The sequence below is a fragment of the Anolis carolinensis genome, chromosome 5 (assembly GCF_035594765.1).
Source record: "Anolis carolinensis isolate JA03-04 chromosome 5, rAnoCar3.1.pri, whole genome shotgun sequence".
In the NCBI taxonomy this organism is placed as follows: domain Eukaryota; kingdom Metazoa; phylum Chordata; class Lepidosauria; order Squamata; family Dactyloidae; genus Anolis; species Anolis carolinensis.
This window is the reverse complement of record NC_085845.1, coordinates 84,384,661-84,409,552: the sequence shown is the minus strand read 5'-3', so window position 1 is coordinate 84,409,552 and position 24,892 is coordinate 84,384,661. Positions and strand designations below refer to the sequence as shown.

Here is a 24,892-nt window from a genome sequence, read left to right as displayed (position 1 = left end):
ATACTTGTCATTTAGATTCATCATCTAATCACTCTCTTTCTCACTCTCTATCCCACACACATATTCAGAAAGTAAAGAACATAGATTACAACATTAATTTTATTAATTTAAGTTAATCATAAATACAACTTGTATATAGTATGATCCTTTAATATTTCCACAATTGCAGCAAACTCGAGCATGAACTGTTTTAGCTGCTTGCAGCATTCTGCACAAACAACAAAAATGCAGCCCTTCTCATTTTATTTTTCTGAGTTCGTAAAAAAGCAAAACAAGGCAAAAGCAAAACCTGAAATTTAGCCATTCTAAAACCTTGCTTTTGGGAAAGAGAAACAATTTTCTTTGGGAAAAATTATCTCTTTATATTATTCTTTCCTTGCTTTGTTCAAGCGATAAATGTAGATCTGGGCATTTTGGAGAAAGTATCAACCCACTACATCTGCCCACATTTGGGTATATTTAGATAGCAGTAATCATTCATCTTGATTTTGTACACATTTAAAAATAAATCCACAAAAGAGAATAACAAAACAAATGATTATACAACTACATAAAGTTATTGTTTAAAAAATCACCAGGCAGCTTGAATGTATGGAACTGATACGATCCTGGCTGAAATACTTTCAGAAATTGTTCATCAACATTTATTTATTTATTTATTTTATCACATTTGTAGCAAGCATTTCTCAACCCCGAAGGGGACTCAAGGCGGCTTACACAAGCACTTGTTCAGTACTACAAACACATATCCAACATATTAAAATTTTACCAAATTAATGTTAAACAAAAACATTAAAAACCTAACAATCAATTAAAATTACGCAGTCCAAGAGACATAGTCTAAGCCGTTTCACAATCATTCCATGATTTGTACCTAACTGGTGTCTGACACCTTAACAGACTTAAATCAAGTGCTGATCCATCCAAATTTGGGTGATGGGTTATGGCACCAAAGGAAAATGTATTTTGAAATAATGAAAAATATTATAACTATATGTATTTTAAATTTTTGAATTTCGGAAGAAAACAAATGGCAGTACTTGAAACTGTTGGGTTTTTTCAGTCTGAATGCTTCAGCTGTGTTGTACTGATGGGAACCAAAATTAGGAACAACAGTCAATGTTTCAGTGATCAAAGTTAGCATCTATAAGGTATGAAAATGCACAATCTACTGGCTTCTTTATATTTTGCAGGTGCCACTCTCAGTCAAGCCCATTAATTTGTTGGCCCATGATCAATGACCACTTTATTACTTCATTTATATCCCTAAAATGGGGACATACAAGATTAAAAACCAGATGCCAATAAAAACACAAAAGGTTCAGTATTAAAACACAACTGATTTAAAACCAGTATAGAAAACACAAAAATAAGTACAGCATTAATCAACTGAAAGCCTGAATACCAACATAAAGACAACAGGAAAGGGATCAATCTAAGTTTCCTTGATAAGTAACACCTTTGTAGAAGAATTTATTTGCTTTATTTGCTTTATTTCTACCCTGCTCTTCTCACCCCAAGGGGGACTCAGAGCAGCTTACAAGTTTTGGAGCGGCTTACCAGTTTTGGAACTTGTAAGAACTACTTTTAATCTACTTAAACTGCCCCACAACCCAACGTTCTTCCGAAATCCAACTGTGTGTAGAAGAACATTACTCCAGTCACTTATTTCACATCAAATACAATCCAAGTCAGAATGAACATAGATTCTTTTCTTTGTGGTTATCTTCTGTTTGTGGACTCACTTGCTTCTGAGTCATAGTTTCCATGGGCAGTACTTGCAGATCTAAAATAAACAGAAGATTCCCTCTCCAAACTACAAGGGAAGTAACACGAAATCCTACATATCTATAGGTTCAATGATCATTCCATATGTTGTGGAAGGCAAGAGACTGTTACTTTGGGGATTTTCAAAATTTCTTTTTTCTTTTAATTGATTATATGGTTTACAAATATGAAATTGTGGGACAAATACACCGTACTTGACACCCTATCTTCCGTTAGGATTTTATAGACTAGGGCAATCAGTTGTTTGGACATTTAGGTTTATAATTTTTAATCAGTTTGGTGCAGAGTGAGGTGAACATCTTCAGAAAACTGCTCGGCCTTTTTGACTTTTAGAAAGCACTCATATTCTTCTTGTTGAAATACTGATGGTGATAATAGTGGTCCCATAAACTGAGCTGTTCTGCCAAGAAATTCTAATCCAATGAAGAATCTCGGCTCTATAAGAAAGATGAAGACATGGAGTAACAAGATTCTCATTAGGGCTCTCCATAGTCAATGCTGTAAATGCAGAATGTTGGAAATCAACTTTGCAATAGACCTGAATGATCTCATCCAAGAAACTTCGGAAGAACACAATTTGGATCCAGAGGTATTAAGAGCTGGGGTAGGCTGTTGCTGCTTCCTTTTTGATCACCCAAGTTCTACATCCTGTTTCTATTCATTTTGTTCCTTTGCTCGACCTATAAGTCAATGTTCCTTCTCAAGTTGATAATGAAATTCCCTTATTCCATTTGGCAAGGATGCTAATAATTCCTGGTAACCTTCTCTTTTCATACAGCCAGTAACCTATTGTGAAAAGGTAGGAGGGAGAAAATATATATTAGATCTAATGAAGATATTTAAGGACTGATCAATAAAGCATTCTTTTCCTTGACTCCCATCATCCTTTTCCAGACCAATTATTTTTCAGCTAAGCATAGCACATTGGGGAACCTACACTGGCCAACACACATTTTGGTGCCTCAAAAGTTAGCCCTGTTTCTGGGTATATTTGACCTGCCGATTACAAAAATGGCACCAGTTTTACCTTATCACTTCTATTTTTTTGAGATACAAAACATATGCCCCCCGTAAGAAACCATGATAACCCTATCTAAGAAACGAGAGTTGGTGCAGTCTATCCAATGCAATTTGTGAACTGAGCGCCAAATAACCCAGGCCTAAAAACCAAGACACCAAGATATATCTATATATGTATCTATCTATATATAGTATAGATATTTGTTAGACTATGTTATTAAAAGCCACTGATTAATTTCGACCCATCTTTAACTACAATAGTCAGTTACAATGCCAGTTAGTCAGAGCTGTATTTATTATACTTATATAAGCAATGTGAAGGAAATAGTATATGGCTTCAAAAGTATATTCAATTTTTGTAATACTGCTCTATCCAAATAAAATCCCAGTCCCAGTCAAAGACCTTAGCATTCCATCAAAGTTGAATACTAACAAGCAGCAAGTCAAATATTTTGAAATAAGATCTTACCTGGGTTCCCACCTGCAGTATATAATCGGAAGCAGTGGTTGGGATTAGCTGTCTTGAGTATCCATGACTATGTTGCTCATGTATCTGTGTCAGGGCCAATTACAAGGACATCAGCAGAAAAATGCACTTATTTTTCATCAGTGGTAGATAAAACTTGGTAGCCCTCAGAAGACTTTTGGGTAAAGTGGATCTCTTTGTTAAAAATTACCGTAAAAGAAGTTTCTTACAATGCACTGTTTTGTCATTGTACAATTGTACAGAACTGAATATCAAAATTGGCATATTATCGACCTAATAATACCAGGCATCACAGAGGAGCTAAAGCTACTCTTTATCAGTTTAATTGGCAAGCACTAATGATAAGTACATGCGTTCAAGTTTATGCAGCACTTTGGAACTGTATGCATTGCTGTGGATTCAAGTGTAGGACAAGAGGAACATGAAATTTTAATTCTTCCCAATTAAAATAACAACCAATAACCACTCACAGGCCACTTCTACACTATCATATAATACAGATTATCAAAGCAGATAATCCACATTATCTGCTTTGAACTGGATATATGAGTCTACACTGGCATATAATCTAGTTTAAAACAAGTTGTGATGTGATTCAGATAATCCGGCAGTGTAGAGAGGGGCTCAGAGCATCATAGAAATCATAAGATCACACTTCTGTGAATTCCTGGAATGTCTGTGATGCTGCAATATTTTATTTTTATTTAACCATTTTCAGCTTTCTCCTAGGATATATTGGTCACCTGGTAAACTTCATGCTTTTCAGTCCATAAGATTTTTTGAAGTCACAGTACACAGTTAACCATATATGTTCAAATAGCACTAAGAGCTTGTTCACATCTGAACACATTTATTGCTCGGCAATGTTCACACTATTCAAATTCCTGTTTCCTTGGCATCGACTCCAGTATCTGCACCCAAGTAGAACTTCCCAGGACACAAGGATGAAAACAGGAAATGTATTATTATTATTATTGATACCCCACTTTATCTTCCCAAAGGGGACTCAAAGCAGAGAAAATGGATGCAAACCCTTCAAGAAATTCATATCCCTCCAGATAAAATTGCTGTGAACCAAAAGAATGGATCTCTTATTGTTTCAGTTACATACGAATGAAAAGAGAACTGCAAACAATACATGGCCTATGTGCAATAATTTATAATACATACACGACAAGCAAAATTTATTTCTTTGATGTGCTCTCACAATCACGTTGTACTATACCCAGGGAAGGAGGGGAGGTGGAACAAAGGGAATCAATCAATCAAAAATGAAATCCCAAGTTGTGATGTGATTCAAAAACCTTGATTTAGGCTCAAGAACTTTGGAAGCCTCAGTAAAATGCATTGATTCTTTTTTCTCTCTGAACACTGGTCACCCATGATGTTACAAACTGATTCTGAATGCCCTCCGGTGTCAAAAGTCATTTCCCATGTGACTTAGTAGGCTGCTGTTCACAAAACACACGCCCACAGGCATTTCAAATGAACAGGACTCATCACATAATTCTTTAGATCTCAGCTACAACACAGCCACGCTGTGCTCTTAACAGAGCAACCCAGTTCTAAGAATAGCATATATACAGTTATGTAATGTAAAGTTTAACAATGCATCTAATACACATACAAACGCCAACAGAACCATGTTTTCCATTCTGCCTCTCAATTTGCAGTTAGCATAGGGTCTACCAGGTTCCGCATTATATAGATGCAAAAATATGAAAAGGATGGTAAACTGAAGGTAGCATTATCAAGTGTATTCAAAACAGGTGAACAAAATATTAAGTAAAAGGGAAAAGCTTACTTTTTGGCAAGTCTCCAGTACTAGATGCTGAAACTGTCCTGCTCCTATCATGGGATGGAGGACTTCCCTCTCTTTCAGTAACAGTTGATTCTTCAGAAACAGCTGAACCACAAGCTACGGAATCTAGTGCTCCAGAGAACACAGAAGCTGAGAATTCAGAAAATTGTGATTCGACAATTTTATGACATCCGTTTGGCAATTCACCATTAAATTGTTCATAGGAGCTACTGTAACTGTAATCACATTTTGCATTTGGCTCATCAAGATTATATTGCTCAGCATTTGGACATTCCTCCTCTTCCTCGTCGTCATCTTCAATCTGTTCTTCCAATAAAAAAGGACCATTTATTATGTGACCGTTTGTTTTAGGCGATTCTATCCAAGTGGGATCTGCAGACTCCGAATTGACAAGTTCCTGTTCAACATCATCATCTTTCTCTGTGTTTTCTTTTTCTGTGTCTTCTTTTTCATCCTGATCTTCTGTTTCACCTTATAAGTAAACAGATAACATACACATTAAATTACATTCTCTCTTACGCCATTTTTAAAAAATAATAAAAAAAGACATCCTTTGAACTTATTACACAGAGTTCAGCTCAGTGCTATTTTGCCTCAGAGGGCAATGCACACATTCCTGGTTATATAAGTCAGATGAAGTTCCACAGCATTTTTGTTCTGAAGTTAGCTTGAGCTACATTTTAAAAAACCATTGTCAGCTTCCTTCTGTAGTTCCCCATTGAAATAAAATGCAGAGATATTTTGTACCAGTAACTGAATTTTATTATGACAACAATGAATAAACACTGTGATCTGAAGCAGTGGTAATAATAAATACTGGAGATCTGGTATTTGTTTAAGAAATATTTGCGGCCTGACAAAGTACAAAAATGCACAATGCTTAGATCATATTTATTCTACACATTCGACAGAATTTAATGAAACTATTTTGGCCTTGTGGAAATCAAATGTTGCCAGGATCACCTAACCATATGTACACAATGTGTGTATATACTGTATTACCTCACATAATAGTCGCAGAGCCATTTAGAGCTGATTCCCCCTTCCTTCCTTCTTTTTCCAAAGGCAAGGCAGTTTTTAAAAAACCAAAATTGAGATCTCTGGAACTCGGATCTTCCCTCCTTCCCTTTCTCCAAAGAGTTCAGTTTCAGATCTTGTAAATTGATTGGCCATCAGAGAAAGAAGGGAGGGAAGGGGAATTTTCCCTCCTCCTTGACAGGCAGGTAAAAAAATAAAAACAAAAACAGAGCCGGATCATCCCTCCTCCTCCTGGAGAATCTGAGATTTTTTTCCATTGGAAAATAACCACACCCCTTTTTTGATAGAAAAAGGACAAAAAGTGTGACTATTACGAGATAAAACACAGTACTCTTCCACCCTTTCAGCTAGTATTCCTTTCGCTCATTTTCTATTTTCACAGTTAATGTGTTAATTTCTTTTTCACTGAATGACAGTTTGAAAACCTACTTCTAAGCAGGAGATTGGCAATAACAAGAATTAGTAAAAATGTATGTACAACTGGAACTGTCATTAGTTTCAAAACTGAAATGGAGGGTTGGGGATTTTAAGTAGATTATACATGTTCACCAGCAATTCAAATCCCTTAACCATGTTACAGCTTTACTAAGACTGAGACATCATGGTGTTTTAAAAAAAAAATCTTGCTCACACACTCCTTCTATCCTAGCATTTTTAAAATAATCTGCTACATGGCATAAGGGAGCTCCTATTTGCACAAACTGGTTAGGGTCAATGATATAGCTCCACCAACAGCAGTACCCCCGGAGAAGAAAGAGAACGCAACCTCATGCAACTTCAATTCTTTTTCTCTCTTCCGTGACTTGTCACCTGAAGATCTGTTCTGAGGGTCTTCTCTATACTCCAAAGCAGTGAGTGCCAGGTCTGCAGGGGTAGGGGGAATTACTGACCACTGGTTCCACTAGGGAAACCATTCTGCTAGATTGCACTGGATCAACCCTTCTGAGGTACTTCGGATCTGCTAACAGGCCAGAATTTATTAATCCAACAGCCCCTCTGGACCAAATACATTTTTATTGCAAATTTTAAAAATCAGCACTTACCGTCCTCATTCCCAGGTTCTTCATCTGCTACTTCTTCTAACTCAACAGTTTTTAGCTTGACTTCTGGGTGATATTCATCCTCTTGTTCATTGGATGATACAGCAGAGGTTACATTTTCTTCTATTTTTTTCTTCTCAGCCTCCCGCTCCAATTCCTCTATTTCCTGCAAACGCTTTTCTAGTAGCTCAGCTTGCCTCTTTTGCTTTTTTTTCAGTTTCTTCTTTTTATTTTTTGATATTTTTCCAATCTAAAATAAATTAATACAGCTAATTACTCTTGCTCCAAGACGGTTAAATTCTGTGAAATGAGAAGATTAATGAATGGTACTGCAAAACTGACGTTCTACAGCTTATTGCTTAGCCAGGCATGTGCTCCTCTCTTCCGGGAGAGAATAATGGGAAAATACCAATATGCCACCCTAGCCACTGCAGACATCATCACGGAAAGTGGGGTAGAATTTTACACAAAATTACTTACTCTAGTCTATTATGAGTAAATAATTCAATTTAAGCAATACATTACTGGAGGTGCTATACCAGGCCTGCACAACATGCAGCCCAGCAGCCCAGATTTGGCCCTTATAAGGATTTGGTGCAGCCCACAGAGGTTCTGAGCCTAAGCCTTAGAGGGAGAAGTCACATGCAGCTCAAAGGCAGAGTAGCCATTGGAACTGGCTATTTCCTCCTCCAAATGTCTTTACACGTTTCCTTTCTGTATGCACTAAGTTGCCAAACTAACCTATGACAAAGGGAGCACTAGCAGATCCAGTCAGAATGCTGGAAGTGCTGGCCTCAGTTGGAAACATGGTCTGGGGAGGTTGTTGGAATCAGGCTGGAGGAGGGGGGAACAGGGATAACATTCTAATGGGCACAGGACGATTTCTAGAAAGAATGAGAGGTGGCTCAGCCTCACTCTCTCCAGATTCTAAATGCAAGTGCAGGGAAGACCTTGACTGAACTCCATGCTAGAGAAAAAAGCTGGCAATGCCTTTCTGATGCCAGCAAACAGCCCAAACATGTGCAAGACTTGCCTTCCAATCCCACAAAGAAAAACCTAAGTAGTCCATCCAAAACAATTTCTTTATCTTTCCCACAAGCAAAGATCAGGAATGCACCTATACTGGCTTGACATAAGCTGTATTTAATAGTTGCATTATTATTATTAATTTATTATTATTATTATTATTATTATTATTATTATTATTATTATTATTATTACCCGCCTCTCCCTGAGGCTTGAGGTGGGGTACAACATCATTAAAACAAGAGATAAAACACTATTAAAACGCATATAACAAGATATATAGAGTTAAAATACAAGTTAAAATCCACTGATGAAATGCAGGATTAAAAATCACAACTTAAAACTAACTGGATAGGTGTTCCAAAAGAGATGGAATTCTCTTTTCAAATTCTGACAGTTTATAGCTGTCAAATCTTTTCTGGCAGGTCTTTCCAAAGTCTTAGGGTGGCCAATGAAAAGGCCCTCTGGTTGATGGTTGCCAGTTGGGTTCTGGCTGACTAGAGTTATCCCGCACAGACACAGTGTTCTAGGGGAAATATTATATGGGAGAAAACGATTCTGTAGGTAACTTAGACCCAAACCATGTAGTACTTTAAAGCTCAAATCGTGCAATTTGTATTTTGTCCAGAAACTAATTAAGAAAACACTGTATTATTTCAACAGAGATAATGTATTTAAATAATTTTCAGCAAGGTAACACACACACACAGAAGCCTTTATCGTGTAACAATTGTGTGTGAAGTTCTAAACACTAACAATTCCATTGTCAAACATACAAAAAAAGACATATAATATGAAGGTACTTACAGGCTTCTGTTGTGGGGCAGTACTCACTAAAAATAAAAACACCAAAATGAATAAACCACAATCAAATTCATAAAAGCATACATGTACACATTATACATTAGTAAAAATTAAATAAACATTACTAACAGAGAATCTGACAGCTAGAGCTCTCTTAGATCATTTTTATTTTGTGAACTTAAAAAAATCTACAGACAAAGAATAATGTCATGCTTACACAAGGTGGCAAAAAGACTTCAGGATTTTGATACTAATATTGCTATGACATATAATCTATCCACCATGTGTATTTTTAAGCATCTGGACACTCAAGAAAGCTTTTCAAGGAAACAAGAAAGTTGTGTAATATTAAAATACATATTTTTCCAAATATTTAATATATTAAATTGTATATTGGCCAGCAGCCCAGTTGCATATTAATAATGAAGTTCCCAGATAATGTTTTAAAAATGAAACTAGATTTCAGAAAATATGGAAAATAATATAATTTCTGGACAGAACTGAGTTTTGATACAACATATTACTCCAGCATTCACCATGCAAAGCAGTCAAAGCTGTTGTTTGATGTTTTCATTTACTAGGTATGTGTTGTAGGGAAATGACATGCTGAATCTAACATAGTATATGATTAACATCTTAAAATGATTCCTAGCCTAAAGTGCATGAAATGGCCATAGCAGAGCAGTACTGAACTATATCTTTATATCTTGACATGATATTTGATCAAATAATATTGGAAGGCGGGGAAGAGGAAAAAAATGTTCAAACACAAAAAAAAATGTTCATGTTAGCGTAATTCAGGTACCAAAGAGGGTACCTAGTAATTTTCAGGCTCAAAGAGAATGACAAAATATACATGTCTATGTGCATGTGGAAGAGCCTGGTGAGAAGGGAGTTCCTTGAGCTATGTAGAAGGCAAGGTAGACACAATGAGAGATCAAGTATTTTCCTGGGTCTTTAAAAGACAGCTTTAGATTTAAAACTAGGGGGGAAATGTTAGATGTTGTAAATAACAGGAAGAACCCACTGAAATCTTGAACCTGTAATTAAGCTTTAGCTGGCTCTCAAGAAATAAAATCCTTAGATTGGTTTCCTATATTAAAATGAACAGTTTTAAAATGAATCTATACATTATTCATATGTTAATAACCTTTAAAATATTTAAATTAGTTTTGTATATATTTACTGTGCCCATTATCTTGAACTAATTAAATGTTCCTCCAGCTAATATCGAGATCTGGTTTTACTTACTGAAGGGATAAATCTCCTACTGTACCTGCTGAGCCAGAAGGTGGAGGGGCACCAGCTTTTTGCCACTCTGTTGCTTCTGCAGCCATTCTACGTACATAAGTGTCGTCCACACACATCAAGATGTTTTCTGGTTTGATGTCTGTATGGATGATCTTACACTTGCTGTGAAGATAATCTAAACCCTGCAATACCTGATTGTAAAATAATCCAAAGGAGAATATGATCACTACAATGGAAATGTCTTGCATTTATTGGGTTTCAGAAACTTTCAGACTAACAAGGCAATTAGTAAGGAAATACCTAACAGGTATAGGCTTCCCATATTTCAATTAAAAAAGTGTTTTCTTTCACTTTAATCTCTCTCTTATTGGCACAGATCTGCACCTTCCTTCACACCGAGGGGTCCTTTGACACCCCCCCCCCCCCGGGGTCAAGATTAGCATGGTCTGGTTTAGAGAGGAGTTATACGAAAGAAGGATTGGCTCAGATTAAATTAGTTTCCCTTTCCAAGCCTAACGGAGCTCCTCTTACCTCGACGCCATCTTGAAAATGGAAAAATATGGTCTATATTGACTTATTTACATACCTGTTTTAGAAAGTACCTAAACCAGGACATGAACCCTCTTGCCAAATTTAATGCTAAATGCTGCAGAATATTTCTAACTACTTCAAATACTTTTTTTAGAATTTTAAATTACACTTTCAAATGATTTTTAACATCAATTCACATTGCTCTTCCTGAGCATATAAGAAAGACACATCTAGAGCAAATATTGACTGAAAGATAAATTAGAATTTCAGAGGTGGGAAAAAATCAGGCAGAGCACTTACTAATAAGAAAAAGCAGGTAAGTCTACAAATGTATTGATCAGTATGCTGAAAACAAATTCCATAATAGTTGATGCCTGAGATAATGATTTCAGAAATTCTATTCCATACTATTTATTAGGATCATTATAAGTCTAGAAATTTTAGTCAAAAAACCTAGGTTGACTCAATGTATACTTGAGGTCAACGTATATATAGTATGTTTGACCTGCCAGGGCTATTTCCAAGGCAGAATTCAACATGCTAATAATTATTATTTAAGTGCTAGGTGACTTAGATCTGGCTTACTTTAGGAGCCAGTTCCTTCCATACCAACATGTCTAAGATCTGGTAGAGACACCATTGCTATGCCCTAGCTATGATGATGGAAGAAATTATAAGATCAAGAGAAAGGGGTTTCCTGGCGCTCACACATATTAGTGGAATTCTCAGTCTGGGATTCTAGATTGGTATCCTCTTTGATACCATTTTTGTGTATACCTTGCTTAGACAGGCATTCATTTTATCAGTTTAATCTCCTGCATCTAACTTTTTATCATTATTGCTGTTGATGTTTTAGAATTTCTTGAATTTTATTACTGAATTTAATTGCTTCCTGCTTTGTGCTATACAAGCCCCAACCTGTGAAATTTTCTAAAAATTAAATAAAAAATAAACCATTTAGAAGAATTGCTACTTAAAGCATTCAGACCAGCTCTTATCATAAATGTTGTAATTAGTAGTATGGTGTTTCAAACCATATCGGGGCGAAGTCTTTGAAAACCCAGTCCCAATAATATCTGATAGTGTTACAAAATTTTGCATTACAAATATTAACACATTTCTAGATAAACTATTTTTAACATCTTACCTGCTGTATTATACTTTTTACACAACGGATGGGAAGGCCCTGATAGTTGGACTTAATTATCCATTTTAAAAGGTGATGCCCAAGAACTTCAAAAACCATACAGACATCTGAGATGTAATTAAGGAATAATGGCCAATAATGTCATTAGTTTGTAACCTTCATGAAAAAAATATTACAAGTAAATATTACATATTTTGACCAAGCATTGACTGAACACAGTTAAGTGTGCAAGTAATAGGGACCGTTTTTTGTTTCATATGTTCCATTCGTGCTTTTGTACCATACAGTTCATTTGTTACGGCAGACTCCTCCCCACACGAATGAAGCAGTGAAACGAAAGTAAAAGTAGCGCAAAACCGTTTGCTTTGCTGCTGTTCATTCCACGTGGTGCTGCCTGAGGAGCCCTGGGAGCTCATTGTGGGTGTGTCTGCCAGTTGCATTTGTTGCATCTTGCCTGCCTCAGTGCCTGCCTTGCAGCCTTCTTATTCTTTAACTTCAGGTCTCCTCTGCATATCAAGAGGGAGACCTCTCAGAATCAGTGGTACCTTAAAGCTCTGCCTTTAACCTCAGGTCTCCTCCGCAGATCGAGCGTAAAACGTCTCCAAATCATTGGTATCTTAAGCCCTTAGGTTAGAGGGTGGAACCAGCAGGAAAAGAGGGAATGTTTTTAAGGAGATTTTGTTTATAGAAAGGGAAAAAACCCTAAAATTCGGGAGATGACCCAAACCTTGTAGGAGTTGGAGGTCTAAAAATGGTAGATATGCCCTCCATGTGTGGTGATTTTCACCCCTCTAGCCCTAAAACCGAGCGGAAGAGGAGCCTGGGCAGCCCGTCCATTGCCACCAATGAGACAAATGCATTTGTATATTTGAATGGTGAAACGAAAGAGCTGATTTGTATGAGCACCGGTTTCGGAAGCGACACACGGAAATGGGGCCATACGAATGGAACAAAGAGAAACAGGTAGCAATTTTATACAAATGCACAAGACTAGTGACTACCGCAGACTACATGTCTACCCGAGAGATGTCATCACAAGATCTATATTAAGAGAAACTTTCACTTGCTCATTAGTTTGTAGAAAGGAAAGTACTTTTTCTTTAAATTTATTTTTAAAAGAAGGGGAATATGTAGGAGGTTTAATAAGGACTTAGAGACAGTAGCTATGGAAGTCATTTTATCTCTCTTTTTTGTTTTCTTTTATTTTCTTTCTTTTGCTCAATTCTCAACTCTATTTTCTTTTTCCTAATTATCTTTTATTTTCATTTTTATGTAGTTTGTATATTGTTAGACATAGTTAGTAGACTGTATATTTTTGTGGATAAACACATACCCAGCACATAATATTAAAAAAACCCTTAACAGTAAAAAAAAAAAAAAGTGTTAATCATTTCCTTCTCCTTTAAAGAATATGAAGTCCCATTGTGCAAACAGAAGCCTGGTTACAAATTGTCAGATATACTATGGTCTTTTTGAAACTTATTTCCAGTATTTCACATACTAATAGTATTACTAATGTTCCAACAGTATTTAAAAAAATTAAATAATTAAACCAATGTTTTATTCTGAAAAACATAAATAAGGCCATTTAATACCAAAATATTGGCAAATTGGGAATAGGGGTGCAAAACAGGCAGCAAGAGAAAAAGATACGTATTCCATTCATGCCAGAAATTTTGAAGTCGTCAATTAACTGTACAACCATGTCTTTATTTGGATCACTAGGGTCACTTTCACGAACCTAAAAAAGATAAGAAAACAACATTTAAACAAATTTTATTTAAACAGATTTGAAGCCCCAACAAAATATTTGAACAATTTTCTCATAGACATTTTAGCTATAAAAAGTACTGTACAATAAAAAATATCTCTTATGTTTTGGTTAAATAATTTCCTAGAGAGGATGAATCTCAAGACTGCACATTTGTTTAAACAATTAGATATACAAAATAATGGAGCAAAACAAATTGTCCCAATACTTACACATTTAAGTAATTTTATTTCATCCAAGGCTGTCTCTGTATAATGTTGAGCACTTTTCACTACTTTCATTGCAACGAACCTTTTCCCCCTTCAAAATAATTTAAAAAGAAACTATCAAAGGCAGTACATTTTGTTAACATTTTTTAACAATTACGACATAAGCGCTCACATATAACTCAGTCTCACATATAAGGTTGAAGGGAAGTCTGGGGATAATTTGTAAATTTATTTATTTATTTGCAGTATTTATATACTGCCCTTCTCAACCCCGAAGGGGACTCAGGGCGGTTCACAGTATTAGCAACAATTCAATGCCCTCAATAAAAAACAGCATAAGGTTGACCCTCCACTAATAAAACATTAAACATTATTAAACACATCACATAAAACAACATCATACAGTATATCACACAAAGACGTAGCCATTGTCCGTAAACAGTCCTGCACTTAAACGTATGGATTTTGCTTTGACCTGTAGGTAAGTTGAGAGTAAAGCCTTGAGGCATGTAACAAACAAATCTTTTCCTTCCCTTTTAAAAATGAATAGCAGGAACATACTTAGGAAGAGCTAAAGACAAGGAAAAATCTGCTTACGTGAAGTAGTACAGTCAGGGAAGGGTAAACGTAATTTCTGTGGATTTGATTTTTTATGATCTGATTAACATGTTATCTCTAGACATTTCTAGGTCCTCCATGGCTGTGGAGTCAACTATAGACTCATCCTGAAGGACTTCCTCCAATAGCTGTTTAAAATAGCATTTTTTTTACAATTTTCCCCTTTTGCAGGGGTCCTGCGTTTTAACCCTTGCAAAAGTGGATGACTCACTGTAATCATAACATTATATTTGGGCTTTGTAAAGGATAAAGTTTCTAAAACTTTCTATTAAAGTATGTATATTGTCAGTATGTATAGTCAGTAAGTCCACCAGTGATAAATGAAGGGAAATATATTTAAGAGTTCAGGAGAATCTGTGGATACAGAGGGACAACTATATTTTTCTTACATAGCAGGTGGCGCCCTTTAGTTTTTACCCAGATGTTACTGAATAACAACTCCCACTGCTTTTGATTATCCACCATATAAACTGGTGATAAGGAGAATTGCAACCCAAAAGCACTTGTGGCTCTGAGGCTGAAGAAAGGTTCAATGACATGTTAACATCAGACATCCTTTTCACAAGTCTAGTATCTCAATTCAAACTCCACTCTCCTAACGAACAGAACAAACTGCAGCTTTCCAGATGTTACTGTATCACAACTCCCATCAGCTCCAGTCGTGATGTCTAATGATGAGGAATACAGAAGTTTCACTCCAGCATATAGAATGACACGGAGGACCAGATTTGGCCTGTGGGTCTTCAGAATGACAAATGTGCCCTACACTGAAGGTCTAGTAATTGTTATACAATCCCATTCCGATTTTAACCTATTAGCAACTTCATAGAGAATAAATCCTATGAAGTACTATTTACACTCATTAGAAAGTTAACATGCAAAGGAAAAAAGGTGTATATCTTACTGCATATCCCAGCATAGCCAGACTGTAGAGAAGTGTCCCCATCCTAATTTTCTGATGACATGATATCGGCCATTAAATAGATCTCCAATTTTCACTGGGTGATAGCCTCCTTTGCAAAGATATAAAATAACATACACAGAAAATCAGCTATTTTTAATTACATATATGAATGCATCTCAGCATCACCAACTAATATTAGAATCCAATCCAAAGATTATTTATCAGGAACAAGTTAATTAAACATAGTGGGAGTTACTTTTGAAAAAAATATAATGGATTGCATTGTTCAACAGGTTGAATCATAGGGGAAAAAACACGAACTACGATATATGTGTCTTTATGGAAGTATCACGCATGCAATATTTAACTAACCTATCTGGGGTATAATATCATAGACTATGGCTTCAAGGTCTAGTAATGGTAAAACGATCAAATCAATGTGCAGTTGCTTATGTAAATTTAAAGTATTTGTGTTTTTCCTACAACCTGAATGATCAATGTTATTAACAGACCTCTCCCCTCTGTAGTATTCAGAAACAAGAACTCTACCATGACTATTCCACGACTGACAAATACCTTAATAATTCTGGCATGATCTAAAATCCCTGGACATGTCAATTTATAGATAAAGATCACTCAGCCCTAGCATTACATGCAACACGTGGATTTATATATTAAAGGCATGCAAGATATACAAATGCAGGGAATCTGTCACCATACAGCAAGAAAAAATTCATCACAAGGGGTTATTTCCGCCTTCTCTGCTGCTTCACAAAATTTACAGTATTCTTTATCAAAATCTGGCATGGCACCAGTGGCAAATGGAACCAGAAATTACTAGCTGGCCATTCCTGTTCTATAACTTCATTTAGCTAAGATTTTTCTGCTACATACGTTTATTTATGAACACAAAAATTCCTATATCAAAAGTATGACAGTAATTTACTTAAGTAATGGTGTTTTATACGGTTATTTTACAGAATAATTAATTAGCTATTCTTCAAGTCCAATATTATCTAAAATGACTTTTATTTTTCACTAAACCTACAAAAAGAACATTTTGTACAAACCTACAAACATTGATAAACCTCAACTACAGTTTGACATAATGTCAGTTTGAACACATTACAGGTTATGATTGACTGGGAAAGTAAAATTGGAAACTACAGTTTCCTATATAGCAGATCTTCCAGAGAGGTTCTCAGTATAAGAAATAATAATAACAATAATTAATAGAAATAAAAGACAAATATGCAACTTAAAGGCATGTTTTGTTCTTGCTTACCCAATCCTAATCCTCACTACCTATCACAATTTTCTATCCCCATTTCCAAGCCCAGGGAATATTCATGTGAAAATCATATGGTAGCTGTGTTCGTAAAGACCAACAATCTATTTTGATAGTTTATACATTTTTAGTAAGTGATTAAGCACACTGTGGCAGCAGTTTGAAAAGGTATCTGAGTAATTTTCACACACAAAACCCAGACCTAATATGAATCAGATCTTACTATTTGACAGAACGTACACCACAAATGTCAATGACCCCACAAAAAGTCTATTTTTGTAGCATAATTGTAACTATAACATGATTGTAAATGCTAAATATGAATAAGTTTATTCAAAGACAATTGATATTATCTGAAAGAGAATTTCACTCTGGTCTTAATCCAAACAGCTAATAATGAATAAGCTTTCCAAGATTCCTGAAATATACATTCACAGATGTAACATCTCGACAATACTAATAACAAACCTCAAAGTAAATACACTTCTCAATGTGTAATCAGGTTCTATGCCTAGGTAATATTATCTATAAGCTATATGACTTTAAATAAATGATGTTATCCTCCAAACAGACTGTGGCAATGGTAATCCACAACTACACAGATGCAACGGGCAAACAAGTTAATGCGAGGCTCAGTGGCATTGCAACCGCAGATGGAAATTCTAGTCCAACAGTGCTAAAAGTCTCAAAGGCAACCGCTATTTCAGACATAGCAGCCATTTTTTGTTTTTTGAAACAGTAAAAGCCTACAGGGAACCCCTGGTGGCGCAGTGTGTTAAACTGCTGAGCTTCTGAACTCGCTGACCGAAAGGTCGGCGGTTCGAATCCGGGGAGTGGGGTGAGCTCCCGTTGTTAGCCCCAGCTTCTGCCAACCTAACAGTTCAAAAAAATGCAAACGTGAGTAGATCAATAAGTACTGCATCAGTGGGAAGGTAACAGCGCTCCACGCGGTCACGCTGGCCATATGACCTTGGAGGTGTCTACAGACAACATCGGCTCTTTGGCTTAGAAATGGAGATGAGCACCAACCCCCAGAGTTGGACACGACTAGACTTAATGTCAGGGGAAAACCTTTACCTTTACCTAAAACCATACAGGATCTAACCACTAACCCACAATTAGTTTTCATGTTGGGGAATATAATTGAAAGAACACTATAACTGTCAAAGATTGCCAATACACAACTGCCAAAGATTGGTAATACATAATTAATATACTGTATCATTTCACAAGGAAACAGTATCTGCAGTGTATCCTCAATCCCCTAAAACATTCCTTCTAAAAAGACATAATGGTATATAAAACATACATTTTGGCTGGATCAAAAGTAGTTTTAGGGTTAAAAGAGCAACCAAGAAGAAGCAATTATATAATTTTGCATTATTAATATACAGCTTATTGAGTCATCCTCTTTTGCAAAGACATGACGTTTTAGAGATCGTAACCTTTTTGAAAACCAGAATCTCCATAACCTTTTGGATAATAATAGCATTCACGATCATTTGAAAATCATAACCTTTTGTAAAAATATGATCTTCCAGAGAAGAGCCAAAAAACTCTATTGAGTAAAATCTTCTCTTCAGTGGTATATAACCACATGTACTTATGCAAGGCAATTTGGCTTTTTGTTGTTAGACTGATAACCTAGTTGTCTCTGATCTGTTAGGGACAGGGATTATGCCAAGGCACAAAAATCAGCCATTTCAGAAGTGTTTCTTTCAGTGCCCAAAACATTTACTCTCCCATAAAAAATATTGTTTCTGTATCATGCTCTCAAGAGACAAAAATAGATTTCATTAAAAGTAACATATCTCGGTTACTCACAATCTTCGGGTACATAACTTGTCAATCCAGTTTCAGATAGATCTGAAGTACTTTCTCTATGCAGATAACACAGGTCATCTTATAACCAACATCAACACAAGTTTGTTCTTAACAGTCCATAGTCTCATGGCGTCTCACATGTTCTGTGCTCTAATGGAGTCTCAAGTCTAAAGGCATCTCTGTTTGTTCTCATGCTCTAAGCCAGTGATTCCCAAAGTGGGCGTTATCGCCCCCTGGTGGGCGCTGCAGCAATCCAGGGGAGCGGTGATGGCCACAGGTACATATATCTTTCTGTTTAATTGCTATTAAATTTTTTTAAAAATTAATTTCCAGGGCACTGAGTAGTATTTTTTCTGGAAAGGGGGCGGTAGGCCAAATAAGTTTGGGAACCTATGCTAAGCTGTCTACAGCATCTCCAAACAGTCTCATGGCTAAAGCATATCTGGTGCTAAAGGAGAGTCTCAGCTCAGAGTAGTCCCAGATCTGATTATGTGGTTTTCAGCAGCTCCCACAATCTCAAGAAATATAAAGTAAAGGGAAGGCTGCATATCATAACGTATATATACAATAGTAAGCAAACAGAATCATATACAAACTAATTACTAGTTTAGGCTTGAGAAGATTGCTATTTCTAACATCCTACAACACAACAATGCATCTATTAACCAAGATCCTATACACTTTCACTGTAGGATCCACAGTAGGATCCCATGGCTGCATAACCATTCTATACAATGTGTATCATGGCCATGAGAAAATTCATCATGCAGCAGTCAATTGGCTCCCAAGCTACCAAATCAAAAGTATGTGGGTATGTGGATGAAAACAAATAATTTCATTTATACAACCTCTAGGAAATAATACCCCTTTTGCAATATTTTAATTAGCATAGTCAGAATTACTCTATTTCTGAGGTACACTACAATTATAGTAAAAGAAACCAAAGAACAAAACACATTTTCTCCTAAATTTAATTTGCTTTTAGCTGGAGTAATTCAGATTTAGAAGGAAATTATTGGCTGCACTTTACTGAGGGAGGCATATTTTAATACACTGTTAGAAGAATTTTCAAGTCTGATTTAAAGAGCTGTTCTGAATATTGACATTTTCTTTACATGTAAAATGTATATTCTTCCAAAATGTACAAAATGCCATGATGTGTTTTCAAAGCTTTTGATATCTAAATATTCACACATTTGGGGGATGACTCAAGTTCTTGTTCTGAATGGAAAAATACTAATATGGGTGAATTCAAAGTGCCTTCGCTTTTTTGACATCTACCAAGGATATAACAAGCTACTGTGCAATTCAACACAGCACAGAAAACAATGACATGTCTCATGCTATACTTAAATAGTGCATGGTACTGAAAAAGAATTGGAAATTTAGGGGGTATTCTTAGCAGGGAAGCATGGCAAATTCTTGCCTTTGTAAACTGGATGAATGGGAGACATCTCCAGAGTGAATAAGAACTGGGCCCAAAATAGCAAGAAATGTCCATCATGGCCTTGTAAGGAAACTTTAGAGTACCCCCGAATTTCAAAGTCAAAATCCTCCAGTCTCCCCTTCCAAAAATATATATTTGTTTGCTTTTTCTACCTTCTGCTTATCTTAAGGATGAATACCAGCAATCAACTAAAACTATCTGTGTACATCTTGTACAGAAAGCAGAACTCTCAAAGGACTCTGATCTATTCCAATGTAAAAATATACTAAGTGGCCAGTTCACAAAATAAGGTGTTCACCCTGTTTATGCATACTAACCTTTGCAATAATCTGCAGGATCTTCTTGCTCTTCATCATCAGAACCCAGAATCTCCTCCTCTGGTTCTGGTGGAGCTGGCTCTGGCAAAGGTGGAGGTGGTGGAGGAGGTGGTGGCGGTGGAGGTGCAGAGGGAACTTTTTGCTGAGGCTCTGGCCTACAAAAAGAAAGCAAACCATTCACAAAATAAAGTATTCCATCAACACATGGTTTGATTACTTAGCCACTACAGCTTCCTTGCTCTTTTTTCAGCAACTGGGTGTTCCGTCAACACATGGTTTGATTACCTAGCCACTACAGCTTTCTTGCTCTTTTTTCTACAACCGGGTTTAATTTCTTAATAAATGTATATTTCAGAACAAATGAAAGAAAACACATACATTTATATAAACAGGGTGCACAACACTACAGATAAACATTCAAATCCAAGTGTTATCTGAAACTAGCCAGTGCATGTGTATGTCGGGGGGGGGGGGGGGGGAGAAGAGAGAGTGCCTAAGTGCACGCATGCAAGAGCTAAGAAATCTTTAACAGATGTCCAATCTGTCTGTCAGCATCACAACATGTACAATGTATGACCAATAGAAACATGAATCTGACCCTGTTAACGAACAATGTACAAAGAAAGTCCAAATAAATGCTGCACCCTTCTGAAGATGGGTTTCATGTTCATTTTACAATTCAGAATGTGTGCGCTAACACAAAAAAACCATGTACAGTGTATTTGATTCTAATTAATCAGAAATAAAGGACTCAGGAATTACTCTAAAACTTCTAACAACTGAAATGTAGAAAATAATGACTACTGGGGGGGAAAACTAGGTAAACAATGTGATCAAGGATCAATACACAGCCCAACCAAAAAGCTTTCCTTGGTATCTTGGTTTTTAGGACTGTTCCTGTGGTTCTTTGGGAACGGATTCAGAAAATTGCAGTGAATAAACCACATCAGCTCTAGTTTCTTTAGATATGGCTATCATGGTTTTCTCTGAGCAATCAAATGGCAACTGGTAGATGGCTTCCATATGTCAAAAAGTAGAGCTGATAGGGTGCAATTTTTTGAATCAGTAGGCCAAATATAAACAGAAACGAGACTAACATCTGAAGCAACAAAATACATGTTGGCCACGGTAATTTTAAAAACTTTTAACCATGATGTCATAAGATATCAAGCTGAACACAAGGCATACACAGCAGCACAGGAGGAATGCCTTATTAAGAAAGACTTGATTCCAAAGCTTCTTTTTTTAAAAAAAATGAGTCATCACTAAAAAAAAAAGGTAAAACTACAGCTTAGTCACAGTTTTTCTTAGTTTTTTCATTTAAACGGAATCTAATTCACAGTTTTGATTCACATATTTTTGTACTCCTATCAAGCAAGAAAATATTGAATCAGAAATACTGACATTTTACAAACCAAAGAGTAAACAGAATAATCCTAGTCTGAAAATCTAACATGAAAGAGGTGGCAGGGTAAGAATCAGCCTGGTCACTAGTAGTAAATGCAGGAGTCTGCTCCTATGAAGGTCCCTGCTATGTCCAGAGAGCCAGCATAAATTGATAAAAAGATCTACAATTGGTCTCATGCTAGCATAGGAATTGTGCACATACACGCCTGTAGAAGCCGGCAGTGCTCTCAACAAAACAGTAGATACGATTCTTCATCTCCCTCCCTACCCCACAAACCCATTCTGGATTGGATTGTAAAACAAGAATAAAAAAACCACAACTCAAAGTTGTTTAATTTTTTATATCTTTCAGTTAAAGCACTATTAGAAATAAATTAGACAAATCTCACTATAATTTAAACATTTTCAGGGAGCCATGTCCTGAAATGGCCCTATTGCTTCCTCAAAACATGTTAGACATCCCATTTTATTATTTCTTCTTACTATTGCAGCAAATCTTGTGATGTGCTGATAAAATCAAACTTAAATTGTTTACTAAGAAAAGCAATATTCAAAATAAAAAGCTCTTCACAAAATAGTTAAGCAATAAGCAAACTTACCGAAAAGGGCAAAAAGCAATTCTGTAAAATTAATAATCCACTTTACAAAGTGGCTTAGTGGAAATATTGTTTTGAGATCACATGCTTGATTAATTCAACTGGAATAAATTACATGACTAGTGAGGGATGCACGTGGCCACACAGAAGTTGTTGGTATCCATTTACTCCAGAATGGCCTAGTTCAATATCGGGAGTAAAGAGAAGGCAGGGTGTCCCTATCTATGTTCTATGTTTCTGTATGACAAACCTGATGAGAGATCCAAGAAGCTCCATGATCTTTAATGGCCTAAAACAAGAGATGTGGAATCAGAAATGGCAGCGGAGACAGTCCCACTACAACTGGTTAGCCTCAAAAAGCAGTACAATTTACTGGAAACAATTATTTATTGTTGTAAAGCTATGATACAGTTGTTTCCAGAAGAAGCAAGGGAGTGTGAGTAGATAGCAGAGCATGCAATTGTAATTGCTAAAAGAGAATAGCCTCTTTTTACACAAGACTGCAACAAGGGAAGGAGAGTCCTCCTATTGCAACCCACCCCTCATTTAATTTTCTACTCTAGCCCCAATGATCTCAGCATCTCCTGCATCAGGGTTAATGCAAAGACATCAGGAGGATTTTACCTCCTTAAAGACAATCTAATTTCCAAAAAAAGAAAGAGTAGTTGGTTATTTTTTTAAGATGTAATTTAACATCGCACAACTGCAGTTACCAACAAATACAGGATGTGTGAAAATCAAAACAAACAGCAAATGTGATTTTATGAAAGCTAAACTATTCACTGACAATGTACACATCCATTCATAAAACCCTAAAAAAATCAACCATAATAACCATATGATAAATGCTTCATGGTTCTTCCTGGCAAACCAAGAATGAAAATTCAGCTTTATTTGTCATTCTTACATAACGTTGGAGACAACTAGGCAGGCTTGCTTTTTTCAGTAAAATGTGCAGATCACGTAAATCACAATTTTATATGTATTTCCCGTCCTACTCCAACAATCCGATGCTCTATGTATCTCAGGGTTTTTAAGACATAGGTTTGAATCTTCTCTGTATAAAAAATAGTATATTCAAATACCAACATTGTACTTGTCTCTCTTCCTATATTCTACTGTTACTATGACAACCGATTCAGATGTCTATTTCCATCACCAAGCACCAAAGACAACTCTAGGTAAGCAGAAAATTGTCTCTAAATGTGTCTTTCATGCAGGGAATTTTTACTAGACAATGTTACAAATGAGAATCTGCTGAAGATGGATTTTATACCTTGAAAGATAGGACACTCTTCTCAGGCTTCATTTACTGATTACTGATTACTGACACCTAATCTGTTCATTCTGTATACATCTAATGCAAAAGTTGCCCTACTGCGCTCATTAAAGTTAATCTAATCAACTTTTATATTCTGTATCAATCATCTACCAATTTTGTAAGCACCTCCTGTCCTGTCAGATTTTATCACAATTCTAGTCATGCCACCAGGGTATCATTTAGCATAGGTCTCAGATTTTTATTTTCTGGTCCCTGTAGAAGCAGAAATATGTCTTCTAGAATATTAGCTAAATAGTACGAGAGACATAAAGCAAGAAATAAGAGAAAATATACTACAAGGGCATGATGAGATATGAGGGAGAGATATGGGGAAGAGAAAGAGGCATGAAAGCAATGAAGTGCCAGGATCTAGAGAAGGAGGCATGATGAGGGACAAGGTGAGAGGAGTGATGGAATAGGACATGCAGCAGGAGGGATTCTTCAGGAGGAAGGAGACAGTGCAAATTGTTGCTCGTGCCTTCTGCTTCCTGAAGTGGCCATCTTGGGATACTACAGTAAAGAAATAATGCAATAAGGAATGTGGTTAGTTCGCATAAGCAGAAAGAATATTAGCATGATTTGCATAATTACGAGGGCTATCCATAAAGTACATTATGTTTTGGAATTAAAAATGAACAAAGTATAGGAGAAAACATTTACCATATGTAGTTGAAAGCCACACCCAAATACCACATCTCACGTAGTCGCCATTCAAATCTAGGCACTTATAGCAATAAATGAGCTTGGAAACTCCTTCCCCACTAAATTCTGCCACCTCCGTCGTCAACCACTTGTTTCCAACAATGGGGGCGTGGCTGGCGACGCTGCGCAAAGGGGGAAGGGGGAAGGGTTGACGACGGAGGTGGCAGAATTTAGTGGGGAAGGAGTTTCCAAGCTCATTTATCACTATGATAGGTGCCTAGATTTGAATGGTGACTACGTGAGATGTGGTATTTGGGTGTGGCTTTCAACTGCATATGGTAAATGTTTTCTCCTATACTTTGTTCATTTTTAATTCCAAAACGTAATGTACTTTCTGGATAACCTTCGTAGAATCGGCAAATAAGAGTGGGTCCAGATTTGAGGGAATGGAATACAGGCAGTCCCCAAGTTACAAGCATCTGGCTTACAAATAACTCCGTTCCAACCTTCCTTATCAACGAAGACAGCAGATACCTTGATTCCTCTATGGCGTATTTAACAAATTTAGAGGTGCCCATTCATTGTAGGGCTTTC

The 24,892-nt window shown here is 36.4% G+C and overlaps 1 protein-coding gene and 1 long non-coding RNA gene across 8 annotated transcripts in view; both read right to left on the bottom strand.

The window, feature by feature from the left end:
• The window catches only part of srpk2 (SRSF protein kinase 2), a 141,396-nt gene that overhangs the window by 10,585 nt on the left and 105,919 nt on the right, over positions 1–24,892 (bottom strand). For 6 of the 7 annotated variants that reach the window (XM_062983504.1, XM_062983506.1, XM_062983503.1 and 3 more), the window contains 9 exons: positions 20,333–20,487; positions 15,457–15,565; positions 13,938–14,025; positions 13,608–13,695; positions 11,955–12,061; positions 10,302–10,467; positions 9,029–9,054; positions 7,199–7,445; positions 5,100–5,588 (listed from right to left, as the gene is read on the bottom strand). In XM_062983504.1, the coding sequence (XP_062839574.1) occupies positions 5,100–5,588; positions 7,199–7,445; positions 9,029–9,054; positions 10,302–10,467; positions 11,955–12,061; positions 13,608–13,695; positions 13,938–14,025; positions 15,457–15,565; positions 20,333–20,487 (1,475 nt within the window). Of the gene's footprint in view, positions 1–5,099; positions 5,589–7,198; positions 7,446–9,028; positions 9,055–10,301; positions 10,468–11,954; positions 12,062–13,607; positions 13,696–13,937; positions 14,026–15,456; positions 15,566–20,332; positions 20,488–22,585; positions 22,627–24,892 lie in introns of those variants that run through there. The other variant, XM_062983507.1, reaches the window with a different exon arrangement.
• On the bottom strand, positions 82–5,093 carry LOC134299732 (uncharacterized). The gene is made up of 2 exons (XR_010006974.1): positions 3,278–5,093; positions 82–2,574 (listed from the first exon to the last, which is right to left on the bottom strand). It is a non-coding gene; the product is annotated as an uncharacterized LOC134299732 (long non-coding RNA).